The sequence below is a fragment of the Sorex fumeus genome, unplaced genomic scaffold (assembly GCF_029834395.1).
Source record: "Sorex fumeus unplaced genomic scaffold, SorFum_2.1 ptg000047l, whole genome shotgun sequence".
NCBI classification, from domain to species: domain Eukaryota; kingdom Metazoa; phylum Chordata; class Mammalia; order Eulipotyphla; family Soricidae; genus Sorex; species Sorex fumeus.
Genome location: NW_026606104.1, coordinates 5,124,515 through 5,145,180, shown reverse-complemented (window position 1 = coordinate 5,145,180; position 20,666 = coordinate 5,124,515). Strand labels below are relative to the sequence as shown.

Below are 20,666 nucleotides of genomic sequence, written 5' to 3'. Positions count from 1 at the left end.
CGCTCAAGGCACCCACGGGGGACAGGGCAGTCCTTGCCCCGCCGCCGCCGCTGCTTTGCATTGTTTCTGGGAAGGAAACCTCAGTGATTTCTGATCTTTCCACATTAAGGCGATGAGGAGGAACCATTTACATTTCTTCCTAACGGGGCTTCAGAATGCTCCTGTCAGATGTACGTTAAACTATCTCAAAATGTATTTTTAGAAATCAAAAAATTATTTTCCTCTACGTATGATACAGTATTTACATTCTGTGGAGTGCAGGAAAGACTGGTGGTGTGAACCAAACAGATGGTGGGGGTGAGCCAGGTGCTGTCCTGGGGGCCGCAGGCCCCTTGCACCTGCTCGACTTTGCCAAGAACCCAGAGGAAACACAGTGGCCAGAGGATCTAAGGGGAAGATCGGTTTCAAAGGCCCAAGAACAAAGGGAACATCAAAGGTGGTGTGGCCACACATCCACAGAGAGCAGGCATTTTCACCCACGGCAGCAGGTTAGAGATGGTCCCAGGAGGACATGGGGCTTCTCTTGGGCTATAACCCTGCAGCCTCAGTTCCAGCTGCTGTTGGTGAGTTCTTCAGTCGGTCAGAAACGCCTCCTGCCCATCCGCTCGGCTCACTGGCAGCCAAACATCTGCCACGGGAAATGTCTCCACCCTGAATTCTAATCCCAGGAAGAGGCTAGGATTAGCCTCATCCCCGTACCGTCCACATCAGGAGGACGACCGATTGCTGGAGGGCTCCTGAACTCCTGAACCCCAAGAGCTAAGCACTTTTTTTGAGGGACAGTCTATTTTTGTTGTTGAGTTTGGTTTGGCTTTTTTTTTTTCTTTTTTGCCACACCTGGCACTGCTCAGAGCTTACTCATGACTCTGTTCTCAGGGGTCTCTCTTGATGGGGCTTTGGGGGCCACATGCAATGCTCAGGACCGAACCTGGGGTTGGCCGCATGCAAGACAAGTGCTCTACCCACAGTACTCTCTCTCCCTGAGGGAGTTTGTTCTGAAGAGTCAAGTTTGCCTTTACTATCCATTTTGTCACATTGTTAGTTTTAACAGCCTCTATTTGAAAAAAAAAATTTTTTTTTTGGGTGGGGGTTTGAGCCATCCCTGGGGTACTTGTGGCTTACTGCTGGTTCTGTGCTCATGAGCGCCTCCTCACTGTGCTCAGAAGAACATATGTGGCACCAGGGGATCAGAACGGGGATGGGGCAGATGCAAGGCAAGTGCCTTCCCCTGTAACTATCTCTCTAATCTGCTAGTAAGAGTTTTAAGAAGAATTTCTGAAGGTCCTTTCCCTTATCAAGGAAAAGGAACCACTTCAAAGTGTCTTGGGAAATCTCTAAGGCTTCCCAGTGGTCAGCATTTCTGGAAAAGCAGAGGCCAGAGTCCCACCCTTCTCATCCCAGGCTGACCAACTGCAACCAAAGCCCCTGCAAAGGGGCTGGAGCTGCAGCACCGCTGGGGAGCAGTGGGTTGTGTTCCCTACGCTTTTTTTTTGGCTTTTTGGGTCACACCCAGCAATGCTCAGGGGTTACTCCTGGCTCTACTACACTCAGGGATCACTCCTGGCTGTGCTTGGGGTACTATATGAGATGCCAGAAATGGAACCCAGTTGGCCACATGCAAGGCAAATGCCCCTACTTGCTGTCCTACCGCTCCAGCCCCTGTGTCCCTATTCTGAATTTGGGGTCTCCAGAGCTCGTCTTAGAGAAGTCCTCGAGAGCATGAATCACATTCCCCCTGACTTGCCTGGCGTGCCCATATGTGTTCTCTCTGGTGGACGGGGCGGTTCCCCCAGTGTGGGAGCCCCGCAGGCAAACAGGACCCTGCCTGATGATTACTCCACCTGCTCCACACTCCAGACCTTGGGTTCAGCCAGGGAGCAGAGATATTGAGAATGAACAGGGAGGGGGAAACAGGGGATGAGGAAAACCATGAGATTTTACAAGAGCAAAATATTCTTCTGCAGAGGTGGGGAGTGACACACCTCTTCAGAGAAGCCCGAGAGGAAAAAAAAAAAAGGCCAATTTTTAGGTTATCAGCAAATACGAGATTCGGCACAAAAACACAATTTTCATGGATTCAAACCCGTAACTTGATATTGGCAGTTAGGTTAATTTCTTCAGTTTGTATTAGACATGCAAGATAAGGTTACATTGTTATATATAGATTTGTAAGAGGTCCTTCCCTCTCTCCTTTTCTTTTTTTTCCCCTTTTAATAAAACAAAAAAGAATTTCTAGTGCCTTGCAAAGGAGGAAAACCATCATCACTAAGAACTGATCTGCAGTATGGTCCTGGGAGGGGGAGGGTGGGGTTGGTTTTATTTTGTGGGGCTTGTTTGGTTAGAAATTTTCTAATAGAGCTAAAATGAGGTTGGAGTCCACTTTTGTCTGGGGTATCCCCCCACCCCCTGCCACAGTGCCCCCAGCCTGGCCCAGGGTGACGGCGGCTGAGATTAGTACTCGCTCAGACTGTGCCACTTGGCCACCGGCTTGCGGGGGCTCTCACACACCTCCCTCCAGTGCTCGGCACCCCCCGCCGTCAGGCTGTGCGCACCGAGGATCAGCCTCCCAACCACGGCGTTCTTGGTGGTGCGGTCGAAGTCGATGACCAAGAACTCGATGCTGATGTCAGGCAGGAGGTCGCTGGGGATGTCGTAGATGAAGGACTCATTGAAGACGGGGTTCAAAGTGCACTTCTTCACGTGGGTTTTCTTCTTGGCAATGCGCTTCCTGCCGTAGTAGACATTCACCTTGACGTAGGGATCTGTGCCCCCGGGGAGTTGGGGGAGAGAGAGAGAGAGAGAGAGAGAGAGAGAGAGCAACCCATGACACAGGCCTCTATGGGGGAGGTTGGTCTGGAGAGTGAGGGGCCACCCCATGGTTCTTAGTGATTTTTTTTCCCATTGTTGTTTTTAGGCCATACCTATCAGTGCTCAGAGGTCACTCCTGGCAGGGCTTGGGGATCCCCTGTGATGCCAGGATCAAACTGGGATCAGCTCTGTGCAAGACAAGCACTGTCCCCTTCTCCTCAGGCCCAGTCCTTAGTGATCTAAGAACCAGGATGGGAGGCACCTGCAGTGGGGCGTAGGGCCCACCAGCAAGCTGGAACAGATCAACTCTGCAAGTCAGGCTCAAGAAAGCCCGGGGCGAAAAAAAATAAAAAATGGGGGCTGGAGCAATAGCACAGCGGGTAGGGCGTTTGCCTTGCACGCAGCCGACCTAGGTTCGATTCCAGGCATCCCATATGGTCCCCCAAGCACCGCCAGAAGTAATTCCTGAGTGCATGAACCAGGAGTGACTCCTGTGCATCGCTGGGTGTGACCCAAAAAGCAAAAAAAAAAAAAAAATCCCGTGGTGTTAGGGCCCAGGGACAAAGGGGGGTGTGTGTGTGTGTGTGTGTGTGTGTGTGTGTGTGTGTGTGTGTGTACTTCTGGCTCTGTGTTCAGAGATCACTCCTGGTGGGATTCAGGGGACCCTATGGGGTGCCAGGGATTGAACCTGGGTCAGCTGCATGGAAGGCAAGTGCTGACCCCACTGTCCCACCTCTCCAGCCTGGATGGTCATTTTGAAAAGTCTCCCTCTGAGTTAAGAGCTCTGGGGCTGGAGCCATAGTACAGTAGGTAGGGCTCTTGCCTTGGATGTGTCTGACCCGGGTTCAATCCCGGCATCCCATATGGTCCCTCGAGCAGTGCCAGGAGTGATTCCTGAGTATCAACTCTGGGTTGAGGGTGAGGAGTAACTACTGAGCATCTGCTGGGGTTTGGATCATAAATAAAACAAACCAAAAAAAAAAAATCTCAGCATATGGCCTGTAGACCCTTCACCAAATATGAAAGGCCCTGTTTGTTTACACCTCCAAATACCTCACCTGACTAAGGAAATCTACTGGACCCAGCTTTTCCTCTCCATTGGAGAGAGAAAGAGAAAAAGAGAGAAGAGAAGAAAGACTGTTAGGAAGGGGATGCTTCAGTGCAAGGAACTGACGTCCCTGGATTGAGCGTGAGAGATTTCGAGATGGGCTCCACTCAGACCTCAGAAGCAGGCTGAAGGGTTTGGGGGGATGCAGCAAATCAGGTGAGCTCAGGTTTTGCATGTTGGGAGGACAGGGTTCAATCCCTGGCACCACATGGTCATCCCCCGCCACCCCCCCCCCCCCACCCAGCAGCATCTCTGGGAGTGAGCCCAGAGCAAGGGGCAAGCCCTGAGGACAATCTGGTGTGGTTCCCAAACCAGCCCAGAAAGAAGAAGTAGGTTGAAGTAAATAGCTGCTACCTGAGAGACCGGTGATGTCCATCTTCGGCAAGTGTCTGGCTTTGAGGACCACCACTGTCATTCTCTGGGCCACAGGCTGGTATGACAGAGACACCTGGAGTTCCCCTCTGCTAATGCACTTCTGGGAAGAGAGATAGTAGGTTAGAGCAAGGCCGAGGGAACAGGAGAGGAGAGGCTGCAGGGAGAAGACCATGTGCCCAGTTTCCATCACACAGGACTTACCAGCCCACTGGACATTGGACAGGAAATGTTCCCACTGTGTTCCCGATATCAGACCCAGTCATTCCTGGGGAGGGGTAGCCTAGTGGTAAGCACAGACCTCCTCTCTCTCTCTCTCTCTCTCTCTCTCTCTCTCTTTCTCTCCTCTCTCTCTGTATTTTGGGCTACATTTGATAGTGCTCAGGGCTTCTTCCTGCCTCTGTACTCAGGAATCATTCCTGGTGGGGCTGAGTGACTGTACATGGTGCCAGGGATCAAACTTATCAGTCAGCCACATGCAAGTTCCTTACCTACTGTACTCTCTCTGGCCCTTCATTTCCCATCTTTACATTTCATTCTAGGCTCTATTTTGAGCTTGGAAAATGAAAACTCATTTTCATTGACAGAAATAGGATGCTGGCCTTGCATGCGGCCCACCTGGATTCAATCCAAGCACCCCAGAGGGTCCCCTAGCCTTGCTAGAAGTGATCCCTGAGTGCAGAGCCAGGAGTAAGCCCTGAGCACAGCTAGGTGTGACCAAAACCAAAAGAAAGACCAAACCAAAACAAACAAAAAAAACTTTAGGGGGCAGGGAGATAGCTCAAAGGGCTGGAGCGGTACTTGGAATGGGAACCTGGAATGCAGGAGCCCCAGGTTTGATCCCTGGCCTTCATGTTTCCCCAAGCACCAGGGGAGAGAGCCTGGGGAGGGGATGATGATTTGGGGAGCAGCCTCTGCTTTGTAGGTGTGGCCCCAAAGCAAAGCCAAACCAAACCCAAAGTAACAGCATTAGTCCTCCAATATGTATCTCCTTCCTAAAGCCAGGTAGGTGCCGGAAATCCACTATCTACCTGGCCCCTTCTTCTTCTTTTTTGTTCTGGGTCACACCTGGCAGTGCTCAGGAATTACTCCTGGTGGGGCTGGGAGGACCATATGAGATGCTGGAGATTGAAACTGGATTGGTCGCATGCAAAGCAAGCATCTTACCTGCTGTGCTAGTGCTCCAGCTCCAAGTAGATTATTTTACTTAAAAAAAGGGGGGTGGGGGGAGTGACTGGAGCAATAGCACAGCAGCTAGGGTGCTTGTCTTGCATGCAGCTGACTCAAGTTCAATTATCACATCCCATATGTTTCCCCGAGAACCACCAGGAACAATTCCTGAGTTCACAACCCTGAGCGTGGCCAGGTGTGACCCTAAAACAAAATGAAAAAAGAGGGTTATGGGGGTTAAGGCACTTGCCTTCCATGTAATAGAACTAGGTTTGATTCCTGGCACCACATATGGTCCCCCTGAGCAACAGAGGAATGATTCCTGAGTGCAGAGCTGGAAATAGACCTTGAGCGCATCCAGATAAGACCCCTCTAAAATATAAAATAAAAATATTTCTTGGATCTCTATTCATCCAAGTGGCATATAGAAGCGTCTCTCATAGGACACAGAATGTGATTAGCTGAAATTTAAATAATCCTTTAGCTTTTTAAATGAACTTACAAAGACGATGGATGGGCTTATAGCTATTCTTATTGTTTTTTTTGGGGGGGCCACACTTAGCTGTGTTCAGGGCTTACTCCTGGGTCTGTGTTCAGGGATCACTCCTGGCAGTGCTCAAGAGACCAGAGCTGGTACCAGGGATCAAATTGCAGTCGTAGTTGGTTGTATGCAAGGCAAATGCCCTACCCCAAATCCATTGCTCTTTCTAGTCCTGGGTTTTGTTTTTTAGGCTACACCTGGTAGTGTTCATTGGCTACATCTGGCTCTTTGCTCAGACAGTGCCCAAGGGACCATGCAGTGCTGGGAATATAAGCCCAGCCTCCTACTCGTAAAACATGTGCTACCTGCCCATTGAGCTGTCTCTTGGGTCCTCCAAAAGAAGGACTTTTGAAAATGCTTTTATGGTTTTTCTTTATTAGAGCAAAATCACACATAGCATCCTTTTCCATAACATACACAAAGTCAGCCCTTGAGTATTTCAGCAGGAAGATCCCCGCCTAACGAGTTTAGAATTATAGGTTGGCTGTCCCTGCTGACTTGAATACTTCTGTTTTCTTTCTTTCTTTCTTTCTTTCTTTCTTTCTTTCTTTCTTTCTTTCTTTATACTTTTTGACACAAGAACACAATCGATCAGAGAATGCAAACTCATTTTTTCTCTTAGTCATAGACAAATGGAATCAGGAAAATAAACCTTCATTTAAAAAAAAAATCAGGCTGGGCTGGAGAGATAGTACAGTGGGAAGTGTGCGTGCCTTGCATGCAAAGAACCCAGGTTGAATCTCCAGCATCCCATATTGTCCCCTGAGCTATGATGAGTGACCCCTGAGCACAGAGCAAAGAGTAAGCCCTGAGCACTGCTGGATGCGACCCCAAAACCAAACGTAACTTCCCAGGTTTAAATCCCTGTGATCCTCTGCACCCTGACCCCCATGGGGTTCTTAGGAACTAGATAGACAACTTCTGCTCATCCTTTTAATCAGGTTTCCCCCTAAAATCATTCCTTAGGCCATTGTTCTCCCTCACCCTCAGCCCGCCTTCATTGTGCGCCATTTTTTTCACAGGTAGAAGGCCCCTTTCTCTGCAGCCACTTGCTAGGGTACAAGCGTGCAGTTGAGGGCCCCCTGAGTGCCGTTTCACTCTACATTGAGGGCCGAGCTTAAGGTCCCAAGGCCCCGCCTCTCCCCCTTCACTCTAATTCCCTCTGCAGGCAGCTCTGTCAAAGGCTCTTTCTCAAGGGCCCTTTGTGCTGGGCTGAGAGTGAGTTGTTTCCCAGCCCCTTGGTCTAGAGAGGCAAATACAGAGTGTTTGTGTATTGGGGAGGGGAGAGTGGGGAAGGGAGGGGAGCAAGTAGAAGGATAAAGGGAAAAAAGACTTTGAGCCTTCCCTGACAGGCCTGGGAAGTTTCTCTTTCCAAGAGCAGACGGTGCTGAGGGCCTCAGGAAGACTCTCAGAGGAGGGAAGAGATAGGGAAGTCCATCAGGCAGGAGAAATATCTGCCCTAGACATCGCCTTAACCACAGCCCTTCGCCCAAGGCGGTCTCCTGAATCCTCAATCAATCTTTGTTGGGGCCTGAAGCCATAAGGGTCAGTTAGTTCCTTAGAAATCACAAGCATGGGAAAAGAAAAGAAACAAAACCCCTAATGTTCACCAATTCCCTCGGGTCTGGTCTCCACTGTACACGTGGGGCAACTGTCTTTATTGTTTGTTCCTTTAAGGTCCTGGAAAATGGACATTCCTTTCTCTTTCTCTCTTTTCAGATCCTCCTGGCTAGACTCTATGACCTCTAAGGTCCCTGGGAATTCTGAGACTTTAAGAGGCTTCTTATTCCCATGACCACTGTCCCAGGCCATCAAGACCAGAGCTGCAGCCAAAAGGGAGGAAATGTTCTGGGAACAATGACCCAAAGGAATGAGAAAGAATCCAGCAGCCAGCCATCTATACTCGACTGTGAATTACTTCTTTCCTGCTGTCTCGTCATTATCCCCAGACCACTCTGCACAGCTTTTCTCCTTACGAGGAACTGATTATGGGAAAGGTAATTTATTTTAACGTCTATCTAAATAAAACATTAGGAAAAAAAGCTGGAGATAAAAAAGCAAAAAAAAAAATTTTTTTTAGAAATGTTTTAGAACTAGATAGCTCAGTAGGGAACTAGATAGCTCAGTAGGTCAGGGGTAACCCCTCAGCCTACCCTCCCCCCCAATAGTAAAAGAAGAGAGATAGTTCTATATAATACACAATACTGTAATAGGAGCCACACCCAGCAGTGCTGTGAAAGGGGGATATGTGATGACAGGGACCAAACTCAGGGCCTTATATACCACTTGAGTCACACCCCTGGCCCCTTAAGAGTTGTGGGAACGGAGGCCGGAGAGATAGTACAGCAGGGAGGTATGTTTGCCTTGCATGCAACTGACCCTGGTTCCATCTCTGGCATCCCATATGGTCCCCTGAGCACCACCAGGAGTAACTCCTGAGAGTGCCCAGAAGTAAGCCCTAAAATACAGCTGGGTGTGCAACTCCCAAAAACAAAGAGTTGTGGGGCAGTTTTAGGCTACACTAGTGGTACCTAGGGGTCACTCCTGGTGGTGTTCATGGGACCATATATAGTGCTAGAGATCAAACTAGGTAGCATTGGCTGTGATGAGTGTGAGGCAAGTGCTTAACCCCTCTACTGTCTCTCTGGCCCAAGGTTAAATTTTCTTGTTTTGTTTGTTTTAGGGTCACACCTGGCAGTGCTCAGGGTTATTCCTGAGCATTTGCACTCAGGAATTACTCCTGGTGGGCTTAGGGAACCATATGAGGTTCTGGGGATGGAACCCGTGTCGGCTGCATGCAAGGCAAGCACCCTACCTGCTGTATTACGGCTCCAAGCCCTCGAGGGTTAATTTTTAATGTGTTTATGTTTCTGAATGTGCATAAGATCTGAGAGTGTTCTTCAAAGTGACCTCATTGGCCCTTGAGAGCTAGCCTAGAGGAGACAGAGGCGCAGAGCTGGATGATGACAGGGACAGAGTAGGAAATGATAACAGCCCAGGGCAGCCTTGGTTGGTTGGTTGGTTTTTTGTTTTGAGGTCACATCGGAGAGTGCTCAGGACTTACTTTTGGCTCTGTGCTAAAATATCACTCCTGGCAGTGGTTGGGGGACCATATGGGGTGCCAGGGATCAAACATGGATCTACTGGGTATAAAACAAGTGCTCTAGTCACTGTATGATCATTCCAGCCCCTTCCTGGCCCTCTGTTTATTTATTTACTTTGGTTTTGGGAGTCACACCTGGCTGTTCTCAGGGCTTACTCCTGGCTCTGCAACTCAGGAGTCACTCCTGATGGTGCTCAGGGGACCATATGAGATTCTGGGGATCAAGCCCAGGTCAGCTGCATGTAAGATAAGAGCCCTATCCATGGTACTGCCTTTCTGGCCCTGGCCCTTTTCAAAAAATTTGTTTTGGGGCCAAAGCGATAGTACAACAGGTAGGGCATTTGCCTTGCATGCGGCTTGCCTGGGTTCAATCGCCAGCATCCCATATGTTCCCCCAAACACCATCAAGGTAATTTCTGAGTGCAGAGCCAGGAGTAACCCTGAACAACACTGGGTGTGACCTCCCCGCCATCCCCCCCCAAAAAAAATAAAAACCTTTTGTTTTGTGCTATACCCAGCAGTCCTCAGGTCTTACTTCTGCACCTGTGCTCTGGGATCACTCCTAGAATGGCTTGGATCAGCTGTATGCAATGTAAGTGCCTGTCTGTTGTAATATCCCTCTGGACCCCTCCTGGGTGCCTTAAGTAGACTGTACTTATCAAGCAGTGGCCAAGACAAAAAGTGAGGGGGTGTTTTTGTTTTGTTTTGGGGCCACACCCTGCAGTGTTCAGGAGTTACTCCTGGCTCTGCACTAAGGAATTACTCCTGGAGGTGCTTGGGGGCCACTATGGGATGCCGGGAGTTGGACCTAGGTTGTCCACGGGCAAAGCAAGCGCCCTACCTGCTATACTATTACATTGGCCCCCTTGTTTTCTTATTTTTGAAGGTGAATTTTTTTTTTTTTGCTTTTTGGGTCACACCTGGTGATGCTTAGGGGTTACTCCTGGCTCTGCACTCAGGAATCACTCCTGGCGGTGCTTAGGGGACCTTATAGGATGCTGGGAATCGAACCCGGGTTGGCTGCGTGCAAGGCAAACGCCCTACCCGCTGTGCTATTGCTCCAGCCCTTGAAGGTGAATTTTAACAAGAGGCAGGAAATGCAGCTGCAACTAGGGGCAGGGAGTTTTCTCAAGAAACACAGTTCTCACCAGCCTCTACCCAGGAATCTTTGGACAAAGTCCCATTTGCTAAACAGCGCTTTGTACAGAGCAGAAAGCAAGGGCCTTCCAGCATGGGGCAGGGCAACACTAACCCAGGGAGCCCCCCACGAGGGCGGCGTCTTGGCTGCATGGAGAGAATTTGGGGGGAACCCTTGGCAGTTACCCACTGGGAAACAATGGCCTGAATGACAAGGACTGCTGCCACCATCAGCACTGGGTGGGGAAAGCAGGAGGCCAGGGCGGAGAAAGGCGGCCAGGGGCCTCTCCCAGGTCTGGGGTCGCTTAGAATCCAGCCCTGGCATCCTCCTCCATGAGAGAGTTAATAAACTGGAAAGAAACTCAGCCAAGAGGCCCCTGGCAGTTGAGCACATGCCATTGTCTGTGCTCCTGGATTTGTTTTGTTCCCAGCTCAAATTGGTCCTTTTTCTTGCCAGCCTGGGTCCAATAGCAGCTTGGCTCCAAGACACCGTCTGTGCTCAGCCTCAGCTGTGAGTGCATGAGTGTCTGGAGAAGTCCAGTCAGTTGATGGCTCCCCGAGACTGGGGGTACCAGAAGGTATTGGACAGGACCCTACTGGGAGGGCAGCTAGACAAGGAGGGACACAGTGGACCTGTTGTGCGGGAGTCAGGAAACGGGAAGAAAGGGGGCAAAACCCTAAGAAAAAGAGATGAGATAGGGCTTGCATGCTGCCGACCAAGGTCCAATCCCAGGAACCAGATATGATCCCCCTGGCAGAGGGACCCCTGAACACTGCTGGGTGTGGCCTCAAAACAAACAAGTGATTCGGGGACAGGGGTTATGGGGAGAAGGTGTCTATGCCTCCTGATTCTTTTTCTGTTGCTTGTTTGAGGGCCATACCTGGCAGTGTTTAAGACTGATGCTGGTTCTATGCTCAGAGATGACTCCTGGTGCTGGGGGTCAAACCTGGTTTTGCCAGGTACAAGGCAATCACCTAGCCCGCTGTACCCTGGCCCCTGGGATTTGCATTGAGATTCAGGTCTGACTCCAAAGTCTTTTCTCTTTAACTACCTATGTCCTGAGAGAGAAATGGAAAGGTCAAAATGTCACCTTTCAGTGACACCTATCACAATGACACCTATCACACGGTAGCTGTCAAGAGTGTCTCCTCCACTAAGTTAAATCTCAAGGACAGTCACATGCCAGGCGTCTGTCTCATCTGAGCCAGTCTCTGCTGCCTTCGTTGCCGGGAAACAGCAGGTTACATAACTCACCCGCCTCAGCTCGAATGGGGTACGTGATGTCAGGCATCTCCGGGAGTCTAGAGCCCGTGTTTACTGCAGAGCTATACCATAACCTCCCCTGCCCAGGAAGACCCCTCCTGGGGGATTGGGGGTGTCCATCTCTCTCACCCCTGAATTTGCAGTGTGGAGGCAGGGGAGGGAGAGGAGGAGGGATCTCATCCCTTTTGTAATGCCAAGGGGAGAGCGGGGTTCTGTGACAAAGGGCTGATGAGGGGCCTGGCTTTTCTATATGTAAGAAACCCTTCTGAAATAGGAGACATTTACCAAGAAACATCTTTTGGTGTTTTGTTTTGTTTTTAGGCCACACCCATTGGTGGTCAGGGGTTACTCCTGACTCTGCACTCAGGAATCACTCCTAACGGGCTCAACGGACCAAGTGGGATGTCAGAGATTGAACCTGAGTCAGCTGCAGCTGTGAACAAGGTGAGTGTCCGACCTGCTCTTCTATCTCTCCAATCTCATCAAGATCCATCTGAAGAGGACTCATTTTTCCTTGTTCTTTTTTTTTTTTTCATTTTCTGAGTCATATCCAGTGTCACTCAGGACTCACTACTGGCAGGACAGGGGGGACCATATGTGGTGCCGGGGTTGGAACCTGGGTTGGCCAGGTGCAAGGCAAGAGCCTTACTTGATGCACTATTGCTTCGGCCCCTAACAGGACTCCTGTTAGCATGCCTAGGTGGGGAAAGGGAGTTTGAGCTGTTCTCAGAGTTTCTCAGCTGGAAGAGAATACATTCTTTTTTTTTTTTTAACTTTTGTTTAATTGAATCACTGAGATAAACCATTTCAAAGCTGTTCATGATTGAATTTCAGTCATACAGTATTCCAACACCTATCCCTCCACCAGTGTACATTTCCCAAAACCGGTGTCCCCAGGTTCCCTCCCATCACCCCTTTCCTCCCCACTGCTTGCCTTTATGGCAGATGCTTTTCTTCTGTCTCTCTATCGCTGTCTCTTTCTCTGTCTCTGTCTCTCTGTCTCTGTCTCTCTCCTTTTGGGTATTGTGATTTGCAATATTGATACTGAAAGGTTATTAAGAATATTCCTTTACCTACTTTTAATAAACACTCCGTTCCTGTCCAGCATGATCATTCCCAGCTATTATTGTCATACTGGTCTCTTCTCTATCTTACCTACCCTCAGCCCCCCACACTCTTGTGGTTAGATCCAACCACTGACCAGGAGGACACATTCTTTTGAAGGAAAAATGAGTCTCCATATCTGTTTTGGGGTGAGACTCAGGAATGGGCAGGCCAGCCTGCTCCAAGCTGGATAGAAGAGCATTCACTGTGTGAACTTCTAGAAGTTCCCTGGCCATCTCTCTCCTCAAGAAGTTGCTTTCCCCTCCCCTCCTCACCCTTCCCCCTCCTTCTGCCCTATTCTGCTGGTCCTCCACAGCCAAGCACATTCTAGCCCATTCTAGCACGTTCTTGGTGCCTTCCAGCCACGTGCTCCTAGTCTCCCCTGCCTACCATCCCTCCTGGTGCCCTCTTCCTCCTTACCTGGATGTTCCTTTTGATGATGTCCCTGGTCAGCTGGACCTTGCCAGTGCTGGGGTCGACCCCGGCCAGTGGCACCATGACCTCCCCAATGACATCATCCCTGGAGAAGCGGTCGAAGCTGAGCACGAGGAAGTGCAGCACCAGGTCCTGCAACTGACTGTAGGGAATGCCGTAGAAGGTGAAGGTCTCGTCGAACACAGGGTCCAGGGTCTTGCGCAGCACCCGTGTCTTCACCCGGTGCCGCTTGTCCGGGAGGATGGTCATTTTGATGTAGGGGTCAGAGCCCTGGGTCTGGTCGTCCATCACCGGCAGCCCATGGGCCTCCTGGATTGTCACCACCAGCGCTTTCTTGGGGAAGTTATAGTCCACAGAGAAGGTGAGGGAGCCAAGCATGACGTCCTCCTCGGGAGAGGAGGGGGACGTGGTTTTGCTCTCACCAGGGGTCAGGCCGGCATTGGGGCTCCTCAGCTCCTCCCCATAGTCCACTTTGATGGGTAACTGGTCCACACACGCGCCAGAGCCAGGGCCCCTGGAACCCGGGGCGCGGCCCAGCAGGCCGGCCTCGGCGGCGTCCACCAACAGATTCCCGTGTCCACCTTCCCTCCCTGGGCCATCTTTGTCTCTCCGCACTTTGATGATTTTCTTTTTGTTGCTTAGGGTCTCTGGGTATATGCTGATACCTTTGAGCATGTGGATAAACTTGTATGGTGGGGTCTTGTGCTTCCTCTCTGCCTGCTGGTGGCAGCATGTCCAGACAAATACGGTCACCGAGACGCATACCACCAGCACAGAGGCCCCGATGAGGCCGGCTACCACAGGTGACACATCTGAGAGGGGAGACCAGAGAGTTGTCAGCAGGTGGACCCCAAGCCCTGTTCAGAGCTCCCCGGTGGGGTGTTTCTGTGTCACTTCAATTTTTCTGCCCCCTAAACCCACAATCTCCAAAGCAAAATTTGCCACCTGTGTTTTTAAGCATTCCTCCTTAATGTGTGTTTGTGGGCTGGGGCCGAGGGGGTTGGATCACACTGGTGGGGCTCAGGGATTACTTCTGGCTCTGTGCTCAGGGATTACTCTTGACGAGGCTCAGGGGACATCTGGGGTGCTGGGGATTGAACCCAAATCAGATGCAAGACTAGGACCTTCCCTGCTGATTATTTCTCTGTTCCTTCCCACCCTTTCTAATCCATCCTGGCTCTTTCTTCCCACCAAACCACTGTTATCTCCAGAATACCATCTCCAATGTGCTGGACCTGGTCTGCTCATTGACCATTTTCTCACATAAGCCACCCTGTAGTATGAGAAGGTCTCTCTTCACATAGGGGTCCCTTCACCCTGTGGTTTCAGGGGGATAGTCCAGAGTATTCTACCACAGGGTTGCAAAGAGAGAGGTGACCACTAGACAGGGTTTGAGGTGGATAAATGTGGGGTGACTTATTTTCTTTTCTTTTCACCTGGGATAGAACCCAGGGCTTCAAAAATTCAGAGCCTACAATCTGCTCTGATCCATCCCTGGGCCTAGGGTTGGTATTGGATGGGTTTGGTAGGGTTGTAGAGGGTGTAGAGGGTGATAAAAATAATGGTTATGTGGTAAAGAGGAGACTCTGGGTCTAAGGACTTTAAAAAATGAACAAAAGCTTAGCTCCCAATATTTAAAAAACAATTTTTTTTTTTGCTTTTTGGGTCATACCTGGCGATGCACAGGGGTTTCTCCTGGATCTGCACTCAGGAATTACGCCTGGCGTTGCTCAGGGGACCATATGAGATGCTGGGAATCGAACCTGGGTCAGCCACGTGCAAGGCAAATGCCCCACCCACTATACGTACTATCACTCTATCCCCCAAAAACAAATATTTTAAGTGGAAAAAATAAGAACTGGAGGGCCAGAGACATAGTACAGTGAGTAGGGGTATGGTGCTTGTTTTGCATACAGTCAACCTGGGTTCCATCACTGGCATCCCACATAGGGTCCCTAAGCCTCACCAGAAGTGATCCCTGAGCACAGAGCCAGGAGTAAGCTCTGAGCACTGTTGGGTCTGTTGGGTGTGGCCCAACAAACATAATTAGGTTTGGATTCTTCTCCCTGATCCCCTGCACCCCCCACACTTCTTTTTAATTGGGATTAGACCTTATGATTCTAGTTTTCCGTGTCACTTTTTAGGGGAAGATTTGGGTATGTCAGGGAGAATGAAGGAAATAAGTGTGATCCCAGAATATTCTTAAATTCTTCTAGGAAGCTCCTACCACCAGGTTCATTGCCTTGCTCCCAGCAGGCCTTTGCTCAGACCTCAGAGAGATATTTCCTGACTGCTCCAACTGAAGTGGTCTCCCAGCCTCTTGCTTTATTTCCTTCATTGCTTTTCTTATCCTGGACATACATGTGTTTGTATGTCTTTCCTCGGACAGAAAGAAAAGTGTCTCCCTTCCTCTCTTTTTCTGTAGCTCTAGGTCTTAGAACCAGGTGGCATACAGTAAATGTTCAGTGGATAAATGAATTCAGTGAACAGATAAATTCAGTGAATTCAAAATAGTTGCTACACAAGATGAAAATAATATAAAATAGCATGGCTACTTTATCAGATATAAATGCATGATTCATTTGACCTCCACACCCGACCTACAGGGGCTGGGGAGCTAGCCCTGGGAGTAAGGCACTTGCCTTGCATGTGGCCAACTCTACTTTAGTCTCTGACATCACATATAGTCCCCTGGCTACCTGCAGGGGTCACTTTTTCTGTTTTAGTAAAGCAAGGTAGGTTTTTTTTTTTAAGCAAGGTAGTTTTTAAAATGAAAATTTAGAAAGATGTGAGAGGATGGAGTCGAAGTCCAGTGGGTAGAGCGCTTGCCCTGCACATGATCAACCCGGATTTGATTCCCAGCATCCCATATGGTCCCCCAAGCCTGCCAGGAGTGATCTCTGAGTGCAGAGCTAGGAGTAAATTCTGAGCACACTGGGTGTAGCCCAATAACAACAACAAAGATGTGAGAGGAGAGAAAGAGGGGAAATGTGTGCGAGAGAGAACATGGGCAGCACAGAGACAGACACAAGCAAGTGAGAGATGTGTTCAAGGGAGACCACAGACTTGAGGAGAAGCCTAGCTCGTCCCCATTTAAGATGGGGCTCGTCGTCTACTCGAATTTTACTTGGGTGGGTAGGTAAGTGGTTATAGGTCCTGGTTATAGGTCCAGAAAAGGTCAGAAGACAGATCCAACTCAGTGAAAAAGAGTCCAAATATTATCACTGCCTCACAAAGATCAGCTTGGTTCATAAGGCAGCAAATCTCCAGTTGAAAACTCTCAAACAGAGGTGCTACTTATATTCTTTCTTTCCATGGTGGGGGGTTAATTTTGGAGGCCACACCTATTAGTGCTCCTGGATCATTCCTGCCTGTGGTGCTCGAGGTACATATGTGGTATGGGGGTACATATGTGGTGTGGGGTTGAACTGGGTTGGCTGTGTGCAAGGCAAGTTCTTTAACCCCTGTCCTGTCCACCCTAAGATCTTGGTGGAGTCTACTGCAGCCTACAATGCCCCAACTTTCACTGCTGGACAATAGAGGTGTGTATGTGTGTGTGTGTGTGTGTGTGTGTGTGTGTGTATGTGTGTGTGTGTGTGGTGGGGTGAAGGGGCACAAGAGAATTCTTGGGGCCTGAGAGATAGAATAGGAGATGAGGAGCTTGCTTTGCATGTGGATGTCCCTGGCTCTTTTTTGTTTTGGGGCCATACCCGGTGATGCTCAGGGATTACTCCTGCATCTGCACTCAGAATTACTTCTGGTGGTGCTAGGGGATCATAGCTGTATTATTTGCTCTGGCCCTGACTCTGATTCTAACTCACAATCCCCATACCACATATGGTCCCCTGAGTACTGTCAGGGCTCACCTCTGACCAGAGGGCCAGGAGTACCTGAATAGGTCTCATGTGGTCCCAAAACAAAAAAAAAAAAAACAAAAAAGAAGAAAAGAATTCTCATACACCAGAAAACAGAAGAAAAAGAGTAACAGAAGCTTTACTCCCCATAGTTGCTCGTTAGATCTACTTCCCTCTTCATTTGAGTATTCCTGAAGCACTGCCTCTTTCTTCCCTATTCAAGACAGTGAGCTAGAAAAATCAGATTTTGAAAGGCAGAAGCTTCTCTCTTGCTTCAGTCAAAAACTTTGTGGGAAAAGGAAGTTGGAACTAAGCACTGTTGTAAAGTAGCTATAAATTGCAGTGAGCCTGACGCTTGCTCCTTTTGTCTTCCAAGGTCATGGATAATTGGATCACTGGAGCATTGAGTGTTGGTGTGTCTGCTAAAAGGTATGGAGTTTGAAATAAAGTATTGTAGGAGAACTTAACACGTCTCAAGTGACAGTTGGGCCACAGAGATAGGTACCCACCCCACCGTACTGTCTTTGCAGTTCTATTATAGTACACTTGCCTTGCACACAACCAACCCGGGTTTGATTTCCAGCATCATATGTGGTCCACTGTACTAGGCTCGGAATAAATCCTGACACAGCCAGGTTTGGCCAAAAAAAAAAAAAAGTGATGGTTCACTAAGAAGCATACCCTCTCACTCTCTGCAAGGAGATATTTGGTTTATGCCCAACTTTCTCAACTTCTGATCAGAACTATATTGGCTTTTCTTTAACCAAAATAACCCTTTCCTGTCAAGTAGGCCACTATTATATGGAAATAAGAATGAACTTGGGCTTCAATCCTGACATTACCCTCAGTAGCCAAGTAATTTGATTTCTCTGAGCTGGAAAATATATACAATAATGCTTATCCCACTGCATATTTATAATCCCACAGGATGTTTATAAGAGCCAAATAAGATGGAGTATATAAAAGACTGATATAATTTTGTTTCTTGGGGCCCAAGAGATAATACAAGTGTCAGTTCCTAGCCCAGGTGTGACCCAAACTGCCCCAAATCTTTTCTTTTTTTTTTTTGGCCTTTGGGCTATATCTGGTGGTGCTTAGGTACCATCTGTGATGCCAGGATTCAACTCCGGTGGAGAACCAGAGGCCTACCTGCTCTCTTATGTCTCCAGCCCTGTCTTTTCTGATACCACTAATAGCTCCCTGATGGAAACCACTAATAGTTCTTCACAAATCTACGTTCCTGAGGATTTCAAATTGCATTAGAGAAAAACAAATATCTTGGAAAGAGGGCATGAGAAAAAAAAAGATAGAAAGAAAATAATGGGTGGTCACATGACCACAAAAGAAACTTGCACTTTGAAGATCACCATAGAAAGAACAGATTCAGGTGGAGAGGGGCCGGAAAGATGTGTGGTCTGGATGTCTCTCCGCTGTCCAGGGGTAAGAGCACTTTAGCTACTGTTCATTTCCATAAACCTCTTACTCCTGAGAAAACTCATTTCCTGATTGGATTGGGGCCCCACCCAAAATCCTGGAGCCTGGACACACAAACATTCTAGATGTGTGAGGGTTGAGTTCTTTTTTTTTTTTTTTTTGCCACACCCAGGGATGCTCAGGGGTTACTTCTGGCTCTGCACTTAGTACTGCTCCTGGTTCCGGTGGTGCTGTGGCTCATACAGAATGCCGGAATTCTGGAATCAAACCTGGGTCGGCCATGTGCAAGGCAAGCGCCCTACCTGCTGTACGATCTCTCTGGCCTCCCCACTTTTTTTTTTCTTTTGCCTTTGGGTGACTCTTGGCTCTGTGTTCACAGATCCCTCCTGGCAGGCTCGGGCCATTCTATGCGTTGCTGGGGATTGAACTGCAGTCGGCTTCGTGCAAGGTCAGCGCCCTACCTATCCATTACACTATCTCAGGCCCCAGGGAGGGTTCTTTAAAGAGAAAAGAAGGAACCCTGAGCCGCGGCGTAACTGCAGGAGATATGCAATACTTCCGTGGATCAGAAAAACCCCAGGAAGCTTGGCTTCCGTGCATCCTTTGGAAGGAACGAACGCAGGCACCCCCAGCTCTCTTTTTCCCCCGCCCCCACCCACACTCGCGGATCTTGCAGCCCCGGCGCGGAGGGCAGGGCCGCACGCGGCTGCCGGTGACGTAATGCTGCCCGGGTACACAAAGCGGCGCCCCTCCCCCGCAGGCGCCCGGTGCCTCCGCGAGCAGCCGAGCAGCCGCGCGCCAGAGCTCCAGGGTTTGAAACAGCAGCCCAGGAGCGTGGGGAACAAAGGCTCGGCCAGGAGCGCCGGGGCGCTGCCGGGAGGCCCAGAAATAGGCATCACGTCATCCGCAGCCTGCAGCGCCCCGCGCCATTCGCGAGGACCGGCGCGGTCCCACCATTACGATGCAGAATACAACTTGCAGGGTTCGCGTTGCCTCTCAGCCCCAGCCCCGCGCCGACCGCGTCGAGGAACGGCGGTCCCTCTGCTCCCCACCCCCGCAGCAGTCTCTCCCCCGAGGCCGCCGCCGCCCCTGGCCGCCCGCCACGCATCCTCGGGCTCCCAGCTGCCATCTTGCGGGCCCCATCCCCCCGCCACCTCCTCCCCCGCGGCCCCGAGCACCGGGAGGGGGAGGAGGGGGCACCGCCCTGCGTGCCCCGCGGGCCAGGGCACGGCCTACCCCCGTCTTCTCCTCCCCAGAAGGAGGGGTCCTCAGCCGCGCTGACGGTGCACCGCACCATGTTTTTAGCATCCCGGCCCTTTCCACCCTCCGGCCGGCCCGAGGTTTCCCACGGCTGCAGCACCCACTCAAGTTTCGGGGCTCCCCACTGCCCGCGAGCTGCCACTACAGGCCTGATTCCCCGTGAAGGCCCCCGTTTCGTATCTCACTCCACCGTCCAGGCGCTGGGCTCTGCAACGGTTTAGATGACCCCCGGCTTAGGTTGCCCGATCCTACTTACCGAAGCTAGGTCGGATATTGGTGATCTCAGCCATGTCGTAGTCAGAGGTTATTTGCTAGAAAGGCTTTTGGAAATGGTCAGACCACTCTGGGGGTCCCCGGTCGGTGCCGAGGGCTCCCTCTGTAGAGAGTATGACCAGGGGCGGGGGACGATATCCGGCGGACGCCTACTGCGACGGTTTGATCCGTGGTGGCCAGCTGCGTTCTCCTCTTAAGATGCTCCAGGGATGCTCTGGGCGAAGGATGCAGGTGCAGCCAGGCTGGTCCTGATGCGAGGTAGGCTCCGCCTCCTTCCGAACGGCCCTCGGCAAACACTCCGCCCCCGTCCGAAAAGTTCCGGAACGCACGTTCCGCCCCTTTCCGGAAGCTCTCAGGGAACAAGCCCCTCCCGTCTCCCACACTTTGCTAGAGACCTGTCCCCCTAGCGAGTTTGGGGGTCTCTAAGGCAAAAATTTCAAAGCCCGGAGTAACTGTATATTCGCAGGTCAGATCTGTTAACGGGTCAGATCCTATAGATTTGTCATTCCGGTTCCCTGGGCTTAAATTGCCGCAGGCTATTGTGGGTGAGAGGGAGTCCAGGATACCTATTTTTAATTAAAAAAATTTTTTTTTTAAGTCCAGGATTTTAAAAATAATTCTTTTTGTTTTCTTTTTGGATCACACCCGGTGATGCTCAGGGATTACTTCTGGTTCTGCACTCAGGAATCACTCCTGGCAGTACTCAGGGAACCATATGGGATGCTGGGCATTGAACCTGGCTGGCTATGTACAAGGCAAACGCTCTACCCGTTGTACTATCACTCAGTCCCCCAAAACCAAAA

At 50.2% G+C, this 20,666-nt stretch overlaps 1 protein-coding gene across 1 annotated transcript; it reads right to left on the bottom strand.

Moving 5' to 3' along the window:
- Window positions 1–2,191: 2,191 nt before the first annotated feature.
- SYT11 (synaptotagmin 11) lies at window positions 2,192–20,145 on the bottom strand. The gene is made up of 4 exons (XM_056123632.1): window positions 19,847–20,145; window positions 13,028–13,854; window positions 4,268–4,391; window positions 2,192–2,762 (listed from the first exon to the last, which is right to left on the bottom strand). The coding sequence occupies exons 1-4, from the start codon at window positions 19,878–19,880 to the stop codon at window positions 2,452–2,454; spliced, it is 1,296 nt and encodes a 431-aa protein (XP_055979607.1). The 5' UTR covers window positions 19,881–20,145; the 3' UTR covers window positions 2,192–2,451.
- Window positions 20,146–20,666: the final 521 nt, after the last annotated feature.

What these genes read in the sequence shown, in the direction of transcription:
- SYT11 (XM_056123632.1), bottom strand. Translation starts at nt 19,880, where the DNA reads ATGGCTGAGATCACCAATATCCGACCTAGCTTCG. An exon ending in CAATATCCGACCTAGCTTCG is followed by an intron (nt 13,855 to 19,846) that starts GTAAGTAGGATC and finishes CTCCCCTCTCAG; the next exon opens with ATGTGTCACCTGTGGTAGCC. An exon ending in CATCACCGGTCTCTCAGGTA is followed by an intron (nt 2,763 to 4,267) that starts GCAGCTATTTAC and finishes CCGGGGGCACAG; the next exon opens with ATCCCTACGTCAAGGTGAAT.